At 41.9% G+C, this 20,680-nt stretch overlaps 1 protein-coding gene across 2 annotated transcripts; it reads left to right on the top strand.

Moving 5' to 3' along the window:
- Positions 1-53: 53 nt before the first annotated feature.
- Positions 54-7,505, top strand: LOC115150914 (uncharacterized). Of its 2 annotated transcripts, none has more exons than XM_029694735.1 (3): positions 54-264; positions 4,604-4,753; positions 6,176-7,505. In XM_029694735.1, the coding sequence occupies exons 2-3, from the start codon at positions 4,606-4,608 to the stop codon at positions 7,306-7,308; spliced, it is 1,281 nt and encodes a 426-aa protein (XP_029550595.1). In that variant the 5' UTR covers positions 54-264; positions 4,604-4,605; the 3' UTR covers positions 7,309-7,505. The 2 variants fall into 2 exon arrangements, with proteins under 2 accessions (XP_029550595.1, XP_029550593.1); XM_029694733.1 differs by having other exon boundaries at positions 56-264; positions 6,149-7,505.
- The last annotated feature ends 13,175 nt before the right edge of the window (positions 7,506-20,680 follow it).

Below are 20,680 nucleotides of genomic sequence, written 5' to 3'. Positions count from 1 at the left end.
TTTTGGTTACAAAGGTGATAATGAAAGTGTCTTTTTAGGAATTTTAAAATTGGACTTCTCTATGGGGCAGTCTATGGGAATTGTCCTTTAAGGCTTGGCTTCAGCTAAAATGCAGTACCGAAAGTGCCCTCTGAGCGCAGACCGGAACCCTGCCCCCCTGGACTGAACATGTCCCACAGGGGGAGGGGCGTGGGGAGGTGGATAGAAAGGAAGAGAGCTGTTTGGCTCACACTGACGTGCTGCTGGAGGCGCCTGTGTGCACAGGTAAGGTACTAATTCAAATTTCACAACGATTTTCATGCAAACTCAGTCACACTCCTTCACTGAATTGAGATCATTGACCGACCACCACTATGCATTGCCGTGGGCTGTAGACTAATCTGTTCGATTGTTGCTAGGATTTAAGATGGTGGAGATGGGCTTGAGAGTGTTAGTTTGCATAAAGACAGAAACTGGCAGTGAGGCATAACTCAAAACAAATCAGACATGGTGGAGAAGTGTCTGTTCGTGTGCTAGAGTTCTCATGACGTTTGCACAGTTGCGTCATTTCAGCTAAACCTACAGTATGGCAAATTTACAACCACCCCTCCCCAATGATTTAAAAAAAATAAAGTTAAAGCTTATTTACTGCATTTCTAAACATTTCAAACTCTAAAATGATATTCGGAGAACAGCAAAAAACAAGAAACATTTACTCCATCAATTTGGTTGCAGTAGGGACATGCATAACATTCTACAACAACATTTTATACGTGAATTAGCTGCAACGCACTAGCTCAGCACCGGGATTAAACACTAGTTTAGTTTCATGTCAAGTCAAACAGGAGTTACCAAACCATCTACAGACGTCTTCCACCTCTGCACTGTTTAGAGAAGAAAATCGTGTTGTTCACTGCAGCCAGAGTTGCTTGATATAATGACGAGATGCTTGTGTCTCCGCCCTAAGAATAGAATTCGTTGTCCACAGAGCGGGATGTCAGGCTGTCAAGCTTCAGCCAATTCCTCTCTTTGGATTGGTGGATACATCTCATAATTTGAAAACATTTTGGAATATTAGATGAGGAGTGTTTGCATCAACTGCCTGTATTCAATGGAGTGTGAGATCCCAGCTAACAACAAACGTTCTCACAACTTTAGAGAACGTTCCCTTACAGTCTCAGGTCATTACCTAGCGTTTTCATAGGAATCTTCCCATGACATGTCTAAGATACCATTCCCCCTAATGTCAAACAGTAATCACGTTCTGGGTAAATTCTATGTTCTCAGAATATTCAATAATAATGTTTTAGACATGTTTTACGGGAACGCTGCAAGCTCATTCCTGTGTTAAGTTTTCTAAGGGCTAGGAGAATATTCCATCAACATCCCACCAAACATGCATAGAACATGGTTGCCATTTTCTCAGAATATAAGATATCACTGTTCTAGACATGTTTCATGGGAATGTTGCAAAAACATTCCTGTGTCCAGTTTTCTGAAGGTTAGTTGAATATTCCATTAATGTTCCACCAAACATACACAAAACGTGGTTGTCATGTTCTCAGAATATAAGCTATTAATGTTCTAGACATGTTTCATGGGAACATTGCATGTACATTCATGTGTCCAATTTTATGTGGGTTAGGAGAATATTTCATTAATGTCCCTCCAAGCCTATTATTTTAAATGGAAGCTTAAATGAAAACAAAAACAAGTTCATAAACTGAAATAAAATAATTAACAAACCCGTTTGAAAAAATACAATTATTCGGAAACTATTATCTTTGACTAAAATAAAAAAATTCAAGCTTCTGAATCTGCCAGGTCTCATTATAATTGACTTCATAATTTAAAGGTTTCATCAACGAGATGATGTTGCCACGAGCAGCACCACAGATATTGGGAGCGTTTGAGTGGTAAGGCTAAAGCAACCGACTGTAGATGAAAGTCGAGGAGTGAAGTCGGGGGAGGTGCATCTGCGACAGCTGAAAGTCGTACACTATTGGGGTTTTCCAACAGCAAGGCTCAGATCGACATGGCAGTGTTGCCATTGTTTTCTAAAATGGTATTTGAAATAAACCTGTTACCACTGCGCCCCTCAGTTTGTGAACCACAGTGTTGTTGTACCTTCAACAGTCAACAACCGGACAGTGAGATTTGATAGAACCGTCTCAGAAGAGTACGAAGTCATTATAGCTGTCCAGTGATGATGTGATACTGACAACACACACACACAAACACACACACACACACGTCTCGGAAGGGTAAAAAGTCATTACATCGCTTTTGTGATGTTGACACTAGTGCGACGACAGTTGAATCACTTCAGGATTCCAGAGGGGATAGAACATATATATATATATATATATATAATCCAGTGTTCTAATCACTGCTTTTCCGCAGTTATGCTAACATTACGGCGAGGGAAGTAGCTAGATGTTGCATGTTCAAATCCCAGGTGGGGACATGTAAATAATAATTACTGTATGTCAAATATGTTGGTTGAAAAGACAGACAACAGACTAAGAGCTGTGAAGAGCCTTTGTACCTTTTTAGTTATAGGTACATAGTTGTAGAATTGCAGTTCGTACCTTAAAAGAGCCAGTAGTGTACCTTAGCGACAAGATGGTACAGGTACAAGAACGTACCTTTGGAAAAGGTACAAATGTGCCTTTTTAAGTTACCACCACAGTGACAAAGTTCCTTTTTAAGTGGCAAGAATGTTCATCTAAGACGGTTTTTGGGTGTTTTAACACTGTAGGGTATAAAAACTTATTTGCATATATCCCAGTGTGCCTTTTAAGTTAATTTTATAATTACCAGTACCACCCATTACTGTGTTTGTAAGTGACTAAGACATGGTTGTTGCATTCAATGGCTTTCAGTACTGTAGTCTTCATCAAGTGAGTGCCTAAGTGAATATTTTATAATTGAAATTAAACTCATGAGTCACAATACATTACATACCGTATATCATACTTTGACAGTTTTACCCCAACACAGTGGTCTGAAACTCCTGGTTTGCTGGCATCACATTATGCTGGCTTGCAAAGATAGGGAATACATATCACCCGCAACCTGCATATAGAATGACTGCCAAGTTGGGGAACATTTCTAAATTGGACTACCTAAACCATTTAAACAGGAACAACCATCTCAGTAAATGCATGTTACTGATCTTATGCTAGACAAAGTGAAGTCAATCAATGTGCATGCAAAAACTTGTACAAATCTACCTGCAAAAGAGCATGCTGGGGAAATATGATAATGACGGGCATGGTTTTTGAGTGTGTGATGATTGTACATTTTTATATTCAGAATATTGGGTCCAAAAATGTACCAACATACAAAATTATCCGCACATGTACCCTAAAGGTACCGAAAAATACCATGTGAGATTATGTGTACCTCTGAAGGTACATTTTAAGTGTCTTTGTATATTTTTGTACCCCCGATAACAATACTGTACCCTATCCGTACCCTTATTACAGATGATCGAAATAAAAACATAATACATATGATAATAAGTTTGTTATGGATCTCAAAAGTTGAAAGGCCAAAAAACAAAGAAAAAATAATCATACACTGATTTCATTGCTGTCTATTGACATTTCAGTGACCAAAAACATTAACGAGTGTCTGAGAAGGCCATGGATTAATGCTAATTTACACAAAGAAATATTGATCTGTTGCAGCATCATTTGGATGACAGCATCATTTGGATGACAGCATAAAATTATTTTTGAAAGTATTGCTTGCATACATTTGCTACAGTATTTCACATGATGGGTCTTGACTTAAAGGCCCACTGCAATCAAAATAATTTTTTCCTGTTATTTGTATCATATTGTACAACAGCTGATAAAACTAAGGGCTCTATTCAATCCGTATCGCAGAAATACAGCTTTAAAGAGTGATTGATTGAAATTACAAGGCAATGTTCCCGCCTCAGCGGAGACTGCATTCATGTCGGTAAACACTGCAGATGTCGGCCCAATAGCGCGCTAGACATTTAAAGGTAATTTCCTATCTGTAACACTTCAGCAATACAGATTGAATAGAGCCCCAACACTGTAAAAGTGAACATTTGATCAGAGTTATTTCCTGAAAGTTGCTGGTTGAAAATACATTCTAATCAGCAAGTTGTGCATCTGTGGAGTTTTGGCTTGCCGGATGTCACCAGGTGGTATACGTTTTAATAGTTCCAAACCTCTCTGCACTTAGACACTCCAAGCAAAATTCTTGTTTGAGAAAAAGCTATTTCTGTTTATTTTTTTGACAATTTTAATGGAAAACTATTACAGTAAGGAACTAAATTGTTATCCATAAAATATATGATATTGAGATTAAAATGGCTGCATTGTGCCTTTAAGTCATTCCAGGGGTCTAATACATTGAGTTTAGATGCTATGTTTTGTACGTACAGTAAGCTTTCTCAAACAGTGAATATTGCCCTTGAAACTCTGTTTTGTAAGGCACCCTAGAGAGTCAACACCCAAGTCCTATATAGTGAAAAGACCTGGGTGGTGATCAGTGTATGCGCCAACTGGAGTAAAAAAAATCCAGTGATAATCCAATAATGGTTTGTAATATATACCTCTTGTCTGTGTTGTTTTTGTTTTAGCCATGGATGGTGTGTTGGAGGGAGCAGCTGTGGTGTGCGTGTGTAAACTGGCCTGCAGTCTTCTCTTCCTGCCCACGGTCACTGCTTCTCTCAGTGCGGTCAGCTTCTGCTGCAACTGCCTGCTGCTCTTCACAGACCTCGTAGTCACAAGTACGTTTCCATCTCTAACCTTATCTCTGCTGTGTACATCAGAGCTACAACGACCTGTTTTTCCTTGTAATAAGAATTGGCTGGAAAACAGAAAGGGGAGCAGTTGCTAAAGTCCATGAATGGAGTACATTTTGCGCACCTTTTGAATTTTAAAAGCCTGGTATACAATAAATCAAATTCTTGACATGAATAAAGACCAAAAATCTGCATTTTGAAATGTCCCTCGTCATGTTTCTTCAACTTCTAGGAAGATTCTAACCCACTTAAGCCTACTATTTCTCCTTGTTTTCACCATCATTGTAAAGCCCTAGTCATGTTCTTGCTTTGAGTCACTTCTGAATATTATAATTTATTTAATGTGATGAGTGATTCATTTGTCTGTCCCTCATTTTTAAGGTCATAAAAAAACCCTGTCCCTCATTTTAAGGTCAATCCTGAACTCTCGTTTTTAATATGGTGAAAATATTTATTTTTAAAAATGTTAAAAGAAACATTGAACATCTAATAGTCAAATCATAGTGTAAAAGCAGGTGAGCTGATTCTACTCTTTTCAGCCATTTTCTGGTGTTTTGTGGTGGAAAACTGAGTGGGCCGAGCACAACACGTCAACCCTGTTACCCACAGACAGGCTAGAAATGTTTTAAGTTTCAATTTTTTGGTGACGTTTGCATTCAATTGCTCTCCCTGTTGCACACAACAAGCTTCCATTCCCCCAGTCACAAGGGGATTTATGGCTGATTTTAAGATGAAGTCTTCAACCCTGTTACTTTAATGCACTTTATTGGCACTTACTATAGTCATTTTTTTTATTTATTTAACTATTTGAGAAGAGAAGTTTATTTTTTAATGAAATTGAAAATGTGTTACAATTAGGTGAAATGAACACTACCCAAAAATGTACTCTATTTGTGGAACGACCCCAATCTGGTTCATTACAAGTTCCAACAGGGCACAGAAGCACCCTGTAAACCCAGCACAGAAGAAGAGAAAATTCCCCTGGAGACAGGCTGTCAAAACAAAACGATGTAAAAAAAAAAAAGGCAGTGACTTTGTCAGCTGCTTCAGAGTCAGTGTTCACAGGATGGTCATCCAGTCTGGCCTCAACTGCTATCAACAGATGTGAGAATAAGCCATACGATTCAGTATCAAGTCTAGTGACCATCAACCTGCACCTTCAGTGTTGTAAACACTGTAAATGATGTGTATTACAGAAAGGCAAAATATATCAATGTGCTAAACATTGTGTTAATCACTGAATACGAACTTTAGTGATCTTACATTTTAAGTGGGAGTTTTTTATACTCCTATGGCCTACTTCAGTGTCCCAATCCTCATGCTGCTAGTCCCATCCTCCACATTTCTCTATTTGATTGATTGGTCTTTGTTGTCCCTCAGCTATCCTGGTTGTCCTCTGGTTTGCAGACCCCTGGCTACCTCAGTTTTCCACGTCCTCTGATATCATTGCCCTGCGCTTCCTGCTCTTCCTCGGCCACACCTACTGGGCGGTGCTGCTGATGACCACTCCTCTTGTTGCCGTGGAGACTGCCATGAAGTTGCAGTGGCCCCAGGCCCATGGTGGCAGAGGTAGAGCAGTGGACGGAGACACAGACGAACGTAGTAAAACTCCGGGCTCTGAAGCTCCTGCACATCACCATGGTGTGACAGTGGAGGTAGAGGACGGGCAGAGCAGGGACACAGACAGCCAGAGAGGAGGGAGAGAGGACCAGGAAAAGTGCCTGCCCCACATCATTTACTTCCTCTGCTGTCTGCTGGTGTGGGTTCTCTGTGGTGTCTGTGGGGGTCAGAGCTGGAGACTATGGGTGAAGGTCTGCATGGAGAGGACCAGCTCCCTCACTATGTGCCTTCCCAGCCTCCCCAACAATGTCCTGTCTGCTCTGGGTGAGCCCTGCTGGGCCCTGGCCACCGTGACCTTGGCCCTCCTGCTGGTGCTGACGGTGGGCTGGGGCCTGCTCAGACGACACCTGGCCCACGCAGAGACGGACCCACACTCAACGACACACAAGGAGGTACATGGCACTGACATTCAACTGCCCGTACAAACATTCGCTGCACCATGCATGGCTGTAAACCCTGCGACGTCAGCGGTGTCAGACGCACAGTCTGTTGACCCAGAGACAACACGGTCCAGATGCTCCCTTCACAGCCCATGTTCCGGGAACAACATACAGCTATCACTGGCTCACCATGGATACTCTGTCCTCTTATCGTTGGAGTGTTTGTCAGCAGACATACTAGAGGAACACAGAGAGACAGAAGGACTAGGAGACATGCCTCTCAGCAGTACTGTGGAGGAACACACAGACTCTACCTACAGGAGCCAGTGTGGGATGGGGCAGTGGGGCTTTCCCTGCCTGGGGGTAAACGTAATGACAGGGTTTGTGTGTCTGCTCATTGTCTGTGTGTTACCTCTAAATCTCAGCGTGAACATCCTACTGATCAGGCACATAGAGACAATGCTGGAGTGGAGTTTGAAGCTCTTATTGTTTGTACCCAAAGAAGCCACAGACAACACAGGGCTCTCCCAGTCAATGTAACACAGGCATCAAGTCAGTGTACTGGACAATAAACCTGGATGGGGTAGTGTTAGATACTAAAGTGTGGCTTGGGAATGGGATTGTGTTGAGAGGGATTTATTAGGTATTGTCCGGGGGTGGGATCAGATGAATATTACATGTACTGTAGACAGCTGGTCTACCTGTCAATGATAAAAAGTAAACAATTCCCCCTTTGACTGTGACTGTCTATTTATGCGTGCCGAGTGATCTCTGGGAAGCTGCAGAGGAGTGCAGAAAAAGTCAGGTTGAGGCTTGCTTTCCAGATCTATAGACATGCAACCCAATAATTAGGTTGCTGAAACAGTAGGAATACAGTAACAGTAGATGGGGGGGGGGTTCAGTTATCTGGTGTGTGATTTAGATTAGTTTGATGGGAGATGATCTGACTTCACCTTACCTCAGCAAAAGGCAAGTGATTTGTCATGTACGCTTAACAAGAAGTGGCTCTAAACACTACTGCCATTGGGCTGTAGCTAGGCATGAAACGACAACAAAGCTTTCTCTTCACTCAGGGGTTTTCTGAGTCAAGGAATTAGATTCCGCTTGATCACATGCGCAGCAGGGAGCTGAATAACATCTGAGAAATTCAAGGTATTAACACACACACACACACACACAAACGGCCGTGTTCATACAGGTACCACGTTGCAGACACATGCTGCATACCACCTAACTTCAGGTTCAAATGTCTCCGGAGTTCAGAGGAGACGCTGATATTACCCAGGCCAACACCAGAGGGCAGCCTGCAGCCAGCAACAACCGCAGGTAGCACAACCGCAGGTAGCTCACAACGGAGACCTCTGAAGCTCCCAGGCTAGAATGTGTATTATATACAGTATGTTGAAACAAGAGAGGGAGAGGGGATTTCTCTAAACAAAGGAGTAACGTTTAGGTTGTGCTGCCCTTGAGAGAGCCAGAGGGCAAACACTGAGTCAACAGCAGGTAGGCCTAGTTAGCTACGTCTTCCTGGCTGCCAAAGTATTCAGACCTGTACAGACAGATACACCACAGAATAGTGATTCAACCAGGAGCCCAGAACAGATCAAAATGAGGCTGAGCTCATTCTCTCAAGTCTCCGACACTGGATATTGATTGAAATATATATATATATATATATATATAAAAATATCATTATTATAGGTGTAGTTGCAGCCAAATTTATTGGCACCCTTGCACTTTTCATAAATAATTCCCTGCTTCTTCTAAGAAGTGAAATATTTTTTAAAGGTGTTATTTGATTTTCAACATTGCAGAACTTAAGTTTACAATTTTAATTGATAAATTAAATAAAAATGGCATTGACAAAATGAATAGCACCCCAGAGCTAGTACTGGGTTACACAGCCTTCGGCCATGATAACTGCCACAAATACTTATTGTAGTCATTGTTGGACACAATCTGACTTCAACCGTTTTAAATGCATAATCCACTTAGTAGTAGTAATACCTTGTTATTGGTTAGCATGTTGGAGCTGGAGAGTGTTATTACAGTGGCACGGGGAAGTACAGAAAGTCTCTATGTTATTGCTGTATATTAATATTTCTAAGGAAGTAGGTAGAGCCACAGTTGAGTCTCAGTTCCTGGTAAGGTCAGGCTAGTTTCTGTGGAACTAGGGCAGGGAGAGATGTAGAGTTCAACATCGAGGTGAGCACAACAGTTGAAGAGAGAAGAAACCTCTGGGAGGGGGGCCCATCCCAACAATAGTCCAACAGTAGTCTTATCTCACCTCCCTGCCCACGAAAATTCTGGACTCAGAGGAGGAACAGACTCAGTTCTTGCCCAGCAACAGAGACTGATTGTTTATACTAGACATACTTTTAGTCATGTAGTGTATGTGGTAGAAGTCTACCGATTATGATTTTTCTACACCGATACCAATTATTGGGGCGCCAGAAAAAGCCGATACCGATTAATCGGCCGATTTAAAAAAAAAAAATAATAATAATTTTTTTGTAATACTGACAATTACAACAATACTGAATGAACACTTATTTTAACTTAATATAATACATAAATACTATTAATTTAGCCTCAAATAAATAATGAAACATGTTCAATTTGGTTTAAATAATGCAAAAACAAAGTGTTGGAGAAGAAAGTAAAAGTGTGCCATGTAAAAAAGGAATTATAGGACAATTTCTCTCTATATGATTTGTATTTCATATACCTTTGACTATTGGATGTTCTTATAGGCACTTTAGTATTGCCAGTGTAACAGTATAGCTTCCGTCCCTCTCCTCGCTCCTACCTGGGCTCGAACCAGGAACACATCGACAACAGCCACCCTCGAAGCAGCGTTACCCATGTAGAGGAAGGGGAACAACTACTCCAAGTCTCAGAGCGAGTGACGTTTGAAACGCTATTAGCGCGCATCCGCTAACTAGCTAGCCATTTCATATCGGTTACACCAGCCTAATCTTGAGAGTTGAGAGGCTTGAAGTCATAAACAGCGCAATGCATTGCGAAGGGCTGCTGGCAAAACGCACAAAAGTGCTGTTTGAATGAATGCTTATGAGCCTGCTGGTGCCTACCACCGCTCAGTCAGACTGCTCTATCAAATATCAAATCATAGACTTAATTATAATATAATAAACACACAGAAATACGAGCCTTAAGTCATTAATATGGTCAAATCCGGAAACTATCATCTTGAAAACAAAACGTTTATTTTTTCAGTGAAATACGGATCCGTTCCGTATTTTATCTAACGGGTGGCATCCCTAAGTCTAAATATTCCTGTTACATTGCACAACCTTCAATGTTATGTCATAATTACATACAATTCTGGCAAATTAGTTCGCAACGAGCCAGGCAGCCCAAACTGTTGCATATACCCTGACTCTGCGTGCAATGAACGCAAGAGAACTGACACAATTTCACCTGGTTAATATTGCCTGCTAACCTGGATTTCTTTTAGCTAAATATGCAGGTTTAAAAATATATACTTCTGTGTATTGATTTTAAGAAAGGCATTGATGTTTATGGTTAGGTACAGTCGTGCAACGATTGTGCTTTTTTCGCAAATGCACTTTTGTTAAATCATCCCCCGTTTGGCGAAGTCGGCTGTCTTTGTTAGGAAGAAATAGTCTTCACAGTTTGCAACGAGCCAGGCGGCCCAAACTGCTGCATATACCCTGACTCTGTTGCAGAGGTGACACATTTTCCCTAGTTAAAAGAAATTCATGTTAGCAGGCAATATTAACTAAATATGCAGGTTTAAAAATATATACTTGTGTATTGATTTTAAGAAAGACATTGATATTTATGGTTAGGTACACGTTGGAGCAACGACAGTCCTTTTTCGCGAATGCGCACCGCATCGATTATATGCAACGCAGGACAGGCTAGATAAACTAGTAATATCATCAACCATGTGTAGTTAATTAGTGATTATGATTGATTGATTTTTATAAGATAAGTTTAATGCTAGCTAGCAACTTACCTTGGCTTCTTACTGCATTCGCGTAACAGGCAGGCTCCTTGTGGAGTGCAATGTAAAGCAGGTGGTTAGAGTGTTGGACTAGTTAACCGTAAGGTTGCAAGATTGAATCCCCAAGCTGACAAGGTAAAAATCTGTCGTACTGCCCCTGAACAAGGCAGTTATCCCACCGTTCCGAGGCCGTCATTGAAAATAAGAATGTGTTCTTAACTGACTTGCCTCGTTAAAAAATATAATTTAAAAAAATATTAAAGAAAATCAAGTAAAAATTTGGCAAATCGGTGGCCAAAAATACTGATTACCGATTGTTATGAAAACTTGAAATCGGCCCTAATTAATCGGCCATTCCGATTAATCGGTCGACCTCTAGTATGTGGACACCTGACATCTCATTCCAAAATCATGGGCATTAATATGGAGTTGGCCATCTAGAATGTTATTTTATGCTGTAGCGTTAAGATTTCCCTTCACTGGAACTTAGGGGCCTAGCCCGAACCATGAAAAACATCCCCAGACCATTATTCCTCCTCCATCAAACTTTACAGTTGGCACTATGCATTCGGGCAGGTTCTTTTTAATTATTTGTTTTTTTATTAAATGTTTTTATTTAACCTTTTATTTAACTAGGCAAGTCCGTTAAGAACAATTTCTTATTTACAATGATGGCCTACCCCGGCCAAATCCGGAACGATCCTGGGCCAATTGTGCGCCGCCCTATGGGTAGCGTTCTCCTGGCATCCGCCAAACCCAGATTCATCAGTCGGACTGCCAGATGGTGAAGCGTGATTCATCACTCCAGAGCCTTTGGTGTCCGACTGGATTTGTATCAGAACTTAGAACCTAACACTATCAATGAGCTTGCTGCACCTTTGTACTGGCAATATGGCCCACTGTTCAGCACCAAACTGATCTAATTCTGCTGTTTTCAGCTCTCACCATAGGTTTTGGACGTGATTCAGATCTGGACTCATCACTGGCCACTCCAGAACAGTCCAGTGTTTCTTCTTGAACCATTCCAGGGTGCTTTTTACACCGTTTTTGGACATTGGGTTGAACATTGCACTCAAACACCTTGATAATCTGCTGATTTAATGATGTCTTGCACACATTCAAGGTAGCAAAGCAACCACACAGTGTCTTGTTTTGCACGCTTTGTACAAAATAATAAAATGCAGTACTACAGGATATTTCTTAACGTTGCTCTTTATTAGCTAGCTACAACTTGCATGTTCACGTATCTCCAACCATGATCAACTGACCATGACCTAACCATCTGGGTGGTCTTAACCAATCACAGCACAGTATGATACGGTGGTAAAATGCATCCAATTATAATTCAGCATGTTTACACATATGAATATTACATCCCCCTTCTTTTAAAACAAAAGAAAATGTTTACATATTCTAAGCGTTTCTTTTGAATAAATGCTCTGTAGTTTGAACTCAAGGTAAGTAACCATTTATATTGCATAATACACCAACTGAATCAACATAGACTCTGAAAAAATGATCCAACATACTGTTACTTTTCGAACAAGGGATTCTCAGCAACTCAGCCTTCACTGTAGAAATGACATCTTAACATTTCAAACAAATACAATACCAAAGCATTTCAAGTGAACTTTCAATAACAAGTTTACAGTCTGGAACTCTTTTAGGGCAGCGATCCGCCTACACCCTTTGACATTTCACAGGTCAAGGACAGCTCTGGGCTTGACCTCTCTTCCTGACCTTGTGTGATATGATGCTGAGCATGCTTCTGTGTCAGTCAACAGTTGTTGTGGTGTTACAGGGAAGTATGGTGTATGTTGTGCTGTGTGTGTGTTTAGTCCATCACGTTCTCTTTCAGGGGAACAGTTCATCTCATCAGTGTGTTGTTCTTTTGTGTTCAGTAGGTGACAACGATTGCGGCGGTAAACCGCTTCTTCTGCGGTGCGGACGTGATATGAACGTTCAGTGTTGACTGGATGATGACTGCTGGCTTCCAGATGTCATGCTCCTGGATTCTAACTGACTCTCCGTCGATCAGTGGTGGCAGTGGTCTAGCTGACTTGTCGTTGTATCGCTTTTGTTGTTGTCTCTGTGCACATTTTTCATGCATTTCCTTGTAGCAGACGACCTCAGGTTGCAGCTGCTGGTTGGTGCTGGGAAGGATTGAGTGAAGTCTGCGGCTCATCAACAGCTGGGCTGGTGATTTGAAGTTGTCAACTGGAGTGTTGCGGTATTCAAGGAGACTGAGGTCGGGGTCTCTTGTCTGCTTTTGCTTTGTCCATGAGTGATTTAGCAATCTGCACAGATTTTTCAGCAAGGCCATTACTTTGAGGATAATGAGGGCTTGTGGTGACATGTGTAAACTCCCATGCTTTTGTGAAGGATTCAAACTCATTTGATTTGTAACAGGGCCCATTGTCAGATATTAAAGTCTCTACAATGCCATGCCTGGCAAAGGCTGCTTTCAGCTTGTGTATCACAGCTGCAGATGTGGTGCTGTGAAGCTTGTCGAGTTCGAAGTATCTGCTGTAGTAGTCCACTGTTACGATGTAGTCCTCGTTGTTCCAGGTGAACAGATCGGTTGCTACGACCTGCCAGGGTCGGTCTGGGATACAGTGAGGTAACATTGGCTCTTTGGTGTTTGAGGGGCGCCGTTGAAGACATATGTTTGCACATTCCGGGCCAAAACAAAATATCCCGTGCTCTCTGTTTGCACTTTTCCATGCCCATGTGTCCAGCATGGATCTTTGTCAAAATCTCTCCTCTGAGACTGGTAGGAATAATGATTTTCTCTCCTTCATCATCACGATGGTTCCAGAATTCTGAGACGCTCTGAGGTCATTTTCTCCTCTCCTCAGGCCATCCATCCTGTATGACTTTCCTCAGCTGTGCGAGTTGTGAGTCCTTTTCTGTTTCTGCTTGGATCTCCTTCAGTTTTGTGTCACTAACTGGTAAGTTGCTGTACACAGTGTGCACTTGCATGTCCATGCCTTCACTGAGGCTGCTGTCCTTATAGGTAAGACACTTCCTGGAGAGTGTGTCTGCGACAGGGATGTCTTTGCCTGGAAGGTGAGTGATTGTGAAGTTGAAGGATCATTCTCTGTAGCCTTGGTGGGGCTGCAGCTAGTGGTTTCCTCATGATTGACTCAAGGGGCTTGTGGTCGGATTCCACAATGACTTGTCGTCCATATACGTACTGATGGAAACGTTTACATCCGAACAGAATGGCGTAGAGCTCCTTTTCGATTTGAGCGTAGTTGTTTCACAGTCTGTGAGAGATTTGGAAGCGTAGCCGATGGGCTTTCCTTCTTGCAGTAGCACTGCACCTAGTCCATACTTCGACGCGTCCACTTGGAGTCTGAGCTCTTTGTTGGGGTCATAGTAGGCAAGGATTGGTCCTGGTTCTCTCGATCAATTCTTTCACATTCTGGAAAGCAATGTTGTGTTGTTTGTGCCAGAGAAACTCACTGGACTGCTTTAGCAGTTGACGCAGGGGTGCATTAGCATTGGAGAGGCTGGGTGCGAACTTGGCTAAGTAGTTGACCATGCCAAGCACTGTTTCAGCTCTGCACGGTTCTTTGGTGGCTCCATTTCTTTTATGGCTGAGATCTTCTGTGGATCTGGCTTGATTCCAGTAGCTGTGAGAAGATATCCGAAGTAGCTGACCTCTGTAGGGCCGACTGTGCTCTTCTCGGCGTTGAGCCGGACTCCTCACTCGCGGGACCTTTGCAACATCGTGCGGAGGTTTCGGTCGTGCTCCTCTTTGGTTCGACCATAGACAAGGATGTCGTCCACAATTGCCACAACTCCGTCGAGGCCTTTCGTACACTTCGTCGATCTTTCGCTGAAACTCGTCTTGGGCTGAGATAATCCCAAAAGGCAGGCGACGGAACCTGTAGCATCCAAATGGTGTGTTGAATGTTGTGAGCTTAGATTACTCTTCTGTGAGCTTGATAGCCCAGTAGCCTGATTTAGCATCCATGACACTGAAGTAGTGTGCTCCCGCTAGCTTGTGTGTGATGCCATCTAGCGTCGGTAAAGGATAATGGGGGTGTTTGATAGCCTTGTTCAAGTCTCTTGGGTCGAGGCATACTCGGAGCTTGCCTGTGCGTGGTTTCTCCACCACCACTAATGCGTTGACCCAGTCAGTCGGTTCTGTAACCCTGGTGACTATGTCAGATTGCTCCATGCTCTCCAACTCTTTCTTCAGACGAGCACGGAGAGCAAGGGGAATCTTTCTCGGTGGGTAGACCACAGGGGTTGCGTCTGGGTCAAGGTGAATGGTACATTCTCCTGGGAATAATCCTATTCCTGTAAAGACATCAGCAAACTCCTCCAGTACATTTCCTGTCTCTACTGGTGCTGTTACTGATAAAACTAGCTTGATGAGGTCCATGTCTAAACATGCTTTAAGACCTAGCACTGCAGGTGCTCTAGTGTCAACAACGTAAAAGTCCAACATCATGTCACTTTCCTTGTATTTGCATTTGAAAGTGCATGTGCCTTTTACTGGGAGCTGTTCACCACCATAACCAGTCAGTCTGCACATGGTGGGCTGTAGCTCGCACTCAGATGTCAAGCTGCGGTACTTATTCAGAGGAATAATGTTTACTTGTGCACCAGTGTCTAGTTTGAACTTTAGCTCTGTGCCTTGTGTTCCTATCTCAAATGTCAGCAAAGGCTCGCTCTGTCTCTGATATTTGACATTTCTGTGTCACTGAATCAATAAACAGTTCATCGATTGACATTTCATCTTCACTAACTGTGTATACTGTTTTTCCACGGTAAGCTCTGCACACTTTTGCAAAGTGATTCCATTTACCACATTTAGTACACCGTTTGCCTTTAGCTAGGCAATTTCCTTGTTCGCCAATGCACTTTGTATCCACATGTTTTGAGTCTGTGTCGCTCTGTTTTGGAGTTATGTCTCTCTCCGTTCTGAAACGCGCTCTCTGGGCACCGGAGGTGATGTCTGCGTGCACTGCTTGTTCACGTGATGCACTCGTGTTGCCGCGCGAAATGCTTTTCATCTGAGCCTGTGCTAGCTCGTGACATCTGGCTATGTCGATAGCTTTGTCCAGCGTTAGCTCAGACCCAACATTCAAATGTTTCTCTCTCACTCGCGGTGAGTGTATTCCAAATACAATACGGTCCCTGACCATCTCATCCTTGTTTGCATAATCAGTCTTTCACAAGCAGACGCAGTTCAGTCGCAAACTGTTCAAAAGACTCGCTAAGCTCCCTGCACTTTCTCGTGGAATTTGGACCTAGCGAAAATCGTATTGGTCTTCGGCACAACATATGCTTCAAAACGATCGTAGTATGTTTTCAGTACCTTTTGATTCAGCCTCGGTAAGTGTTCATGTGTTGTGAATGGCTCTTCCTCTTTCCTTCAGAGGACCCGTGAACATCAGCTCCACATGCTGTTTGTACTTACGCCATGCATCGGGTTAGTTTGTAGACTCCCCAGTCCATTCGAGGTGAAGGAACTCCAGAAAAATCCATCTTTTAAGACCTTTTACTCTGACACCATGTCTTGTTTTGCACGCTTTGTACAAAATAATAAAACGCAGTACTACAGGATATTTCTTAACGTAGCTCTTTATTAGCTAGCTACAACTGGCATGTTCACCTATCTCCAACCATGATCAACTGACCATGACCTAACCCTCTGGGTGGTCTTAACCAATCATAGCACAGTATGATATGGCGGTAAAATGCATCCAATTATAATTCAGTATGTTTACACATATGAATATTACACACAGCATTATAAAACTTCCCCCATAATTGATTGTAGGAAGGTTGTTCTTTTCTTTGAACGGTTCATTTGGTCGTTGGTAAACATAAGAAGACCTCACTGCTGAAGGAGTCAAAAGAAACTCACAGGGCACAGATGTCTGTTCAATGTCTAGTTTTAATTGACATTTGGTTGTTGTCAACCAATGTGAATTCAAAGTGATATCAACCAAAAATGTCACCATTTCATTGGATTTAGGTTAAAAGTTGGGTGAAAAAAATACGAAATGACCTTATGTTGATGACTTTTTGCAAATCCAGTCATTTTACCACGTTGATTCAACATCATCACGTCTATTTTTGGGGGGAGTTGAAATGACGTGGAAACCAGTGGGAAGCCTGATTTTAACTTCTCAAAAACCCACCTAAAAAGCCAACATCCTGGAGAAAATATTCTGTGGACCAATGAAACTAAATCAGAGCTCTTTGGCAATTCAGATCAGCGTTGTGTTTACTGATGATCAAATGAAGCATTCAATGAAAAGAACACCCTCCCTACAGTGAAAGACGGGGGAGGCTTGTTAATGCTGTGGGGTTGCTTTGCTGCCTCTGGGACTGGGGGCCTTGAACATGTGCAAGGCATCATGAAATCAGAAGATTATCAGGTGTTTTGTTCAACCCAGTGTCCAAAAACTGGGTGTCCATTGAAGTTTGTGGGTCTTCCAGCAGGACAACAACCTCAATTACACATCAAAAAACACTCAGGAAGGGTTAAGAAGAGATGCTGGACTGGTCTGGAGTGGCCTGCGAAAAGACCAGACCTGAACCACATCCAAAATCTATGGTGAGATCTGAAAGGGAACCCCTTAAATATTGAAGAACTACAGCATTTTGCTGCTGGAAAATGGTGCAAATTGTTAGTACAAAGGTGCAGCAAGCTCATTGATGACAACAATAAGTATTTGTTATTTTGGCCAAAGGCTGTGCAACCAAGTACTAGCTCCAGGGTGCCAATCATTTTGTCAATTTTCTAAATTCAAATCATAAAATGAAGTTTACAAAAATAAAATTGGTTTTGCAATCTTAAATCCAAAAACAAGGTGTGGTGGCCAAACGTTTTTATTGAAGAAATAGTGAATTATTAAGAAAAGTGCAAGGGTGCCAATATATTTGGCTGTAACTGTAAATGCATTATGTACATTTATACAACGGGTGGTTCTAATCCTGATTGGTTAAATCTATGACGTTAAAATGTCTATTTACTCTGTTCCATCTGAATGTACATACACACTTTTGAAAGAGAAAGAGAGAGTGCGTCTGTAGCACTGACACACTGTGAAGTTCAGGAGCTGATGAAACGATGAGGAAATGTCTTAGCTGCTACTTCTGCCACAGCGCAGTTTGATTCAGTTAATTTCCTTGCTAGCTGAACAGAATATCAGTAAGGTGTCATAAATGACTTATTCAAATGAATGGACAATTCAAAAAGCTTATAAGGAATATGAGTCCCAGGCATGAAGTAAGGTGTTACATGCATTGGGGAAATGCAGCCCTCATTTCACAATATGCCAACTCCCAAACACGATGCTAATGTAGAAATGCACAACACGGCTATCGGGGATGCCATTAACATACGCTTAATCTGTGTCTGGCTAATTCTCAGTACACTGTGACACTGCCACATATCTAAGAGTGCACAAATCCAGGTGATATAAAGAAATCACCTTTGAGAAACTGTATAAAATGATTCTCTTTCGTATGTTGAAGTCATCCCATTCTGTATGGACGATAGACATTGTGGCCGAAAAAGAGCGCACCCGAAAAATGTATGAATAGTGGAATATTACGCAATATTAGTGTTTGTGTTTGTGAAAATGCTACATTGAATTTATATTATTTGTGGATTTATGTTATTGTCTTATTTCTGAAGCACATCATTTGTGTTGAGGAAAGGGTTTGTGTTGGTTTTATATAAATACATATTTGAATTGACAAATCACCTGCTACGTTCCCGTATTTTCGGTTGTCGTTACTATAAATCCTCTGTGGTCACCTCTTAAGGCAGAATCACTCCCACGCAAAACATCTCAAACAACCATTACCGCTGTATAAGACTTGAATATGCCCTTCAGGCGCTACATTTACAAAAAAACTTCTGTTCAGAATGCTCCTTTGTTCAAACCGTGAGCGTGCAGATATCACTCAACAAAATATCGTGACGAGAGTTCCCGCTCGTCATCTTTCTCAAGGTCACTCTGTATTCATTTACTTTCTGATCTAAAGTGTATGTGGTCTACTCAGTGTCTATGGCATTTCATTTGATAGAGTGAACGCTCGCTCTCCAGCTCATTCAGTCACTACAGTTATGGTACCTGTGAGAGAACAGCCCTACTTACCATCAGCTCACTGTTCTTAGAAGGATAGTGAAGCCAAAAGCTCACACTACACCCATAGCTGAACCACATGTACCTGCATTAAATGGTGAGGGTTTCATAAAGATCTCCCCATGGCAAAAAAAAATCCCTTTTTATTTGAATGTACAAATTCTCCTGAGTTGAAGTTAGATTGTTTCCTCCTTCACAGGAGTGTACGAGGAGAACTAAATACTGTAGAGGAGAAGTACTGAGATCTGGTCCTGGGGTGATTGACTGACGGTTGTTAGCTGCTCTGCTCTGTTGCCAGGTCCACAGCTCCTCTGTAATAATGATGCAACTAGACTCAATCGGCCCTGAATTAGCATGTACAATGGAGCATGAGGTAATGTCACACTACAAGCGTAACCTTTCCTCCAACAACAGCGCCGACATCAAATAGCTGGCAAACCGCTGCGTCTTACTTCCGATGTTCACTTTATACAATGGTTTCATAAAAAAATGAGTGGGCTGGCTTTTTTTTTTTTTTTTAGAAGGCATTCTCCAATCTCCAGGCATCCTCGCAGACAGAGAGACAGTGAGTGAGGGATCAGCCCTGCATACAGCACAATAAGGCCCTGCCCCGCAGTGAGGTTGTCCTGTGTTCAGACAGTGTGATCCATCACAGGGTTACTCTCAGCTTTTTATTAATCTAGTTGAGAAATGCCTCAGCATGAGAAGGGGAGGAACAAAGGGAGTACATAGTCTCTGGCTTTTCAGAAAGGCTTTCACAGGGCTGGGATTTGGCACAACTCAGCTGAAATATGCACCTTGACACAGAATGTACACCGGCAAGCACTGCCTGATCTCACGCTGTACAATTCTGATAGATTCGAGCTGCGCTCTAGTAATGAGTTCTGTTAAACATTGTCTGAGAAAGCATTTCACTTGCATTATGTCAAAGGACTGAGCCCCAACAAATCCATTAGTACTACATGTTAATGTACTAGTATGTTAATCAGTGTTTCTAAAAGAAAGTCAAACAGGCATGTTGGTTTTACCCATCTTTAATTGTACATTAAAACATTTCTCAGGAACCTCAGGCAACAAGCACACCAGTGTGTGTTCGCACAATGATGGTTGCACAGCCACCAACATCCCGACACAATCATTAAAAGTGGTATTATAATCATCACCATTATTATCATCATCATCACCACCACCACCAATACCAGTTACCCACCACCACCCCACAATAATAATAATCTTTCTACTTCTTATCCATATCACCGGACAGCAGTCTTGCTTTTATTAGACCCCACAGGGATCTGCATCATACTGCACAGTCATCAGAACACACCAACAACGCATCCATCAAAGCAGGGCACTGCCCCAGTTCTTTAAAGTGGACAACACAGACACGAGACAACAAACACAAGGATGCAAGAGCAGGAATATAGGGGGATCTTTTATCACTGCACCTCAGACAAGAGGCCAGAACATACAGTGCCTTCAGAAAAGTATTCACACCCCTTGACTTTTTCCAAATGTTACAGCCTGAATTTAAAAATGTATTAAATTAAGATTTTTCAAAGTGAAATTATGTTTTTAGACATTTTCTCCAAATGAATTACAACTGAAAAGCCTTGAGTCAATAAGTATTCAACCGCTTTGTTATGACAAGCCTAAATAAGTTCAGGAGTAGAAATCGGCTTAACAAGTCATATGAGTTGCATGGTCACTCTGTGTGCAATAATAGTGTTTAACATGATTTTTAAATGACTAAATCATATCTGTACCTCACAAATATTTGTAAGGTCCCTCAGTTGAG

The sequence above is a fragment of the Salmo trutta genome, chromosome 16 (assembly GCF_901001165.1).
Source record: "Salmo trutta chromosome 16, fSalTru1.1, whole genome shotgun sequence".
NCBI lineage: Eukaryota > Metazoa > Chordata > Actinopteri > Salmoniformes > Salmonidae > Salmo > Salmo trutta.
This window is presented reverse-complemented; position numbering and strand designations above follow the sequence as displayed.

What these genes read in the sequence shown, in the direction of transcription:
- LOC115150914 (XM_029694733.1), top strand. Translation starts at nt 4,606, where the DNA reads ATGGATGGTGTGTTGGAGGGAGCAGCTGTGGTGTGCGTGTGTAAACTG. An exon ending in CACAGACCTCGTAGTCACAA is followed by an intron (nt 4,754 to 6,148) that starts GTACGTTTCCAT and finishes GTTGTCCCTCAG; the next exon opens with CTATCCTGGTTGTCCTCTGG.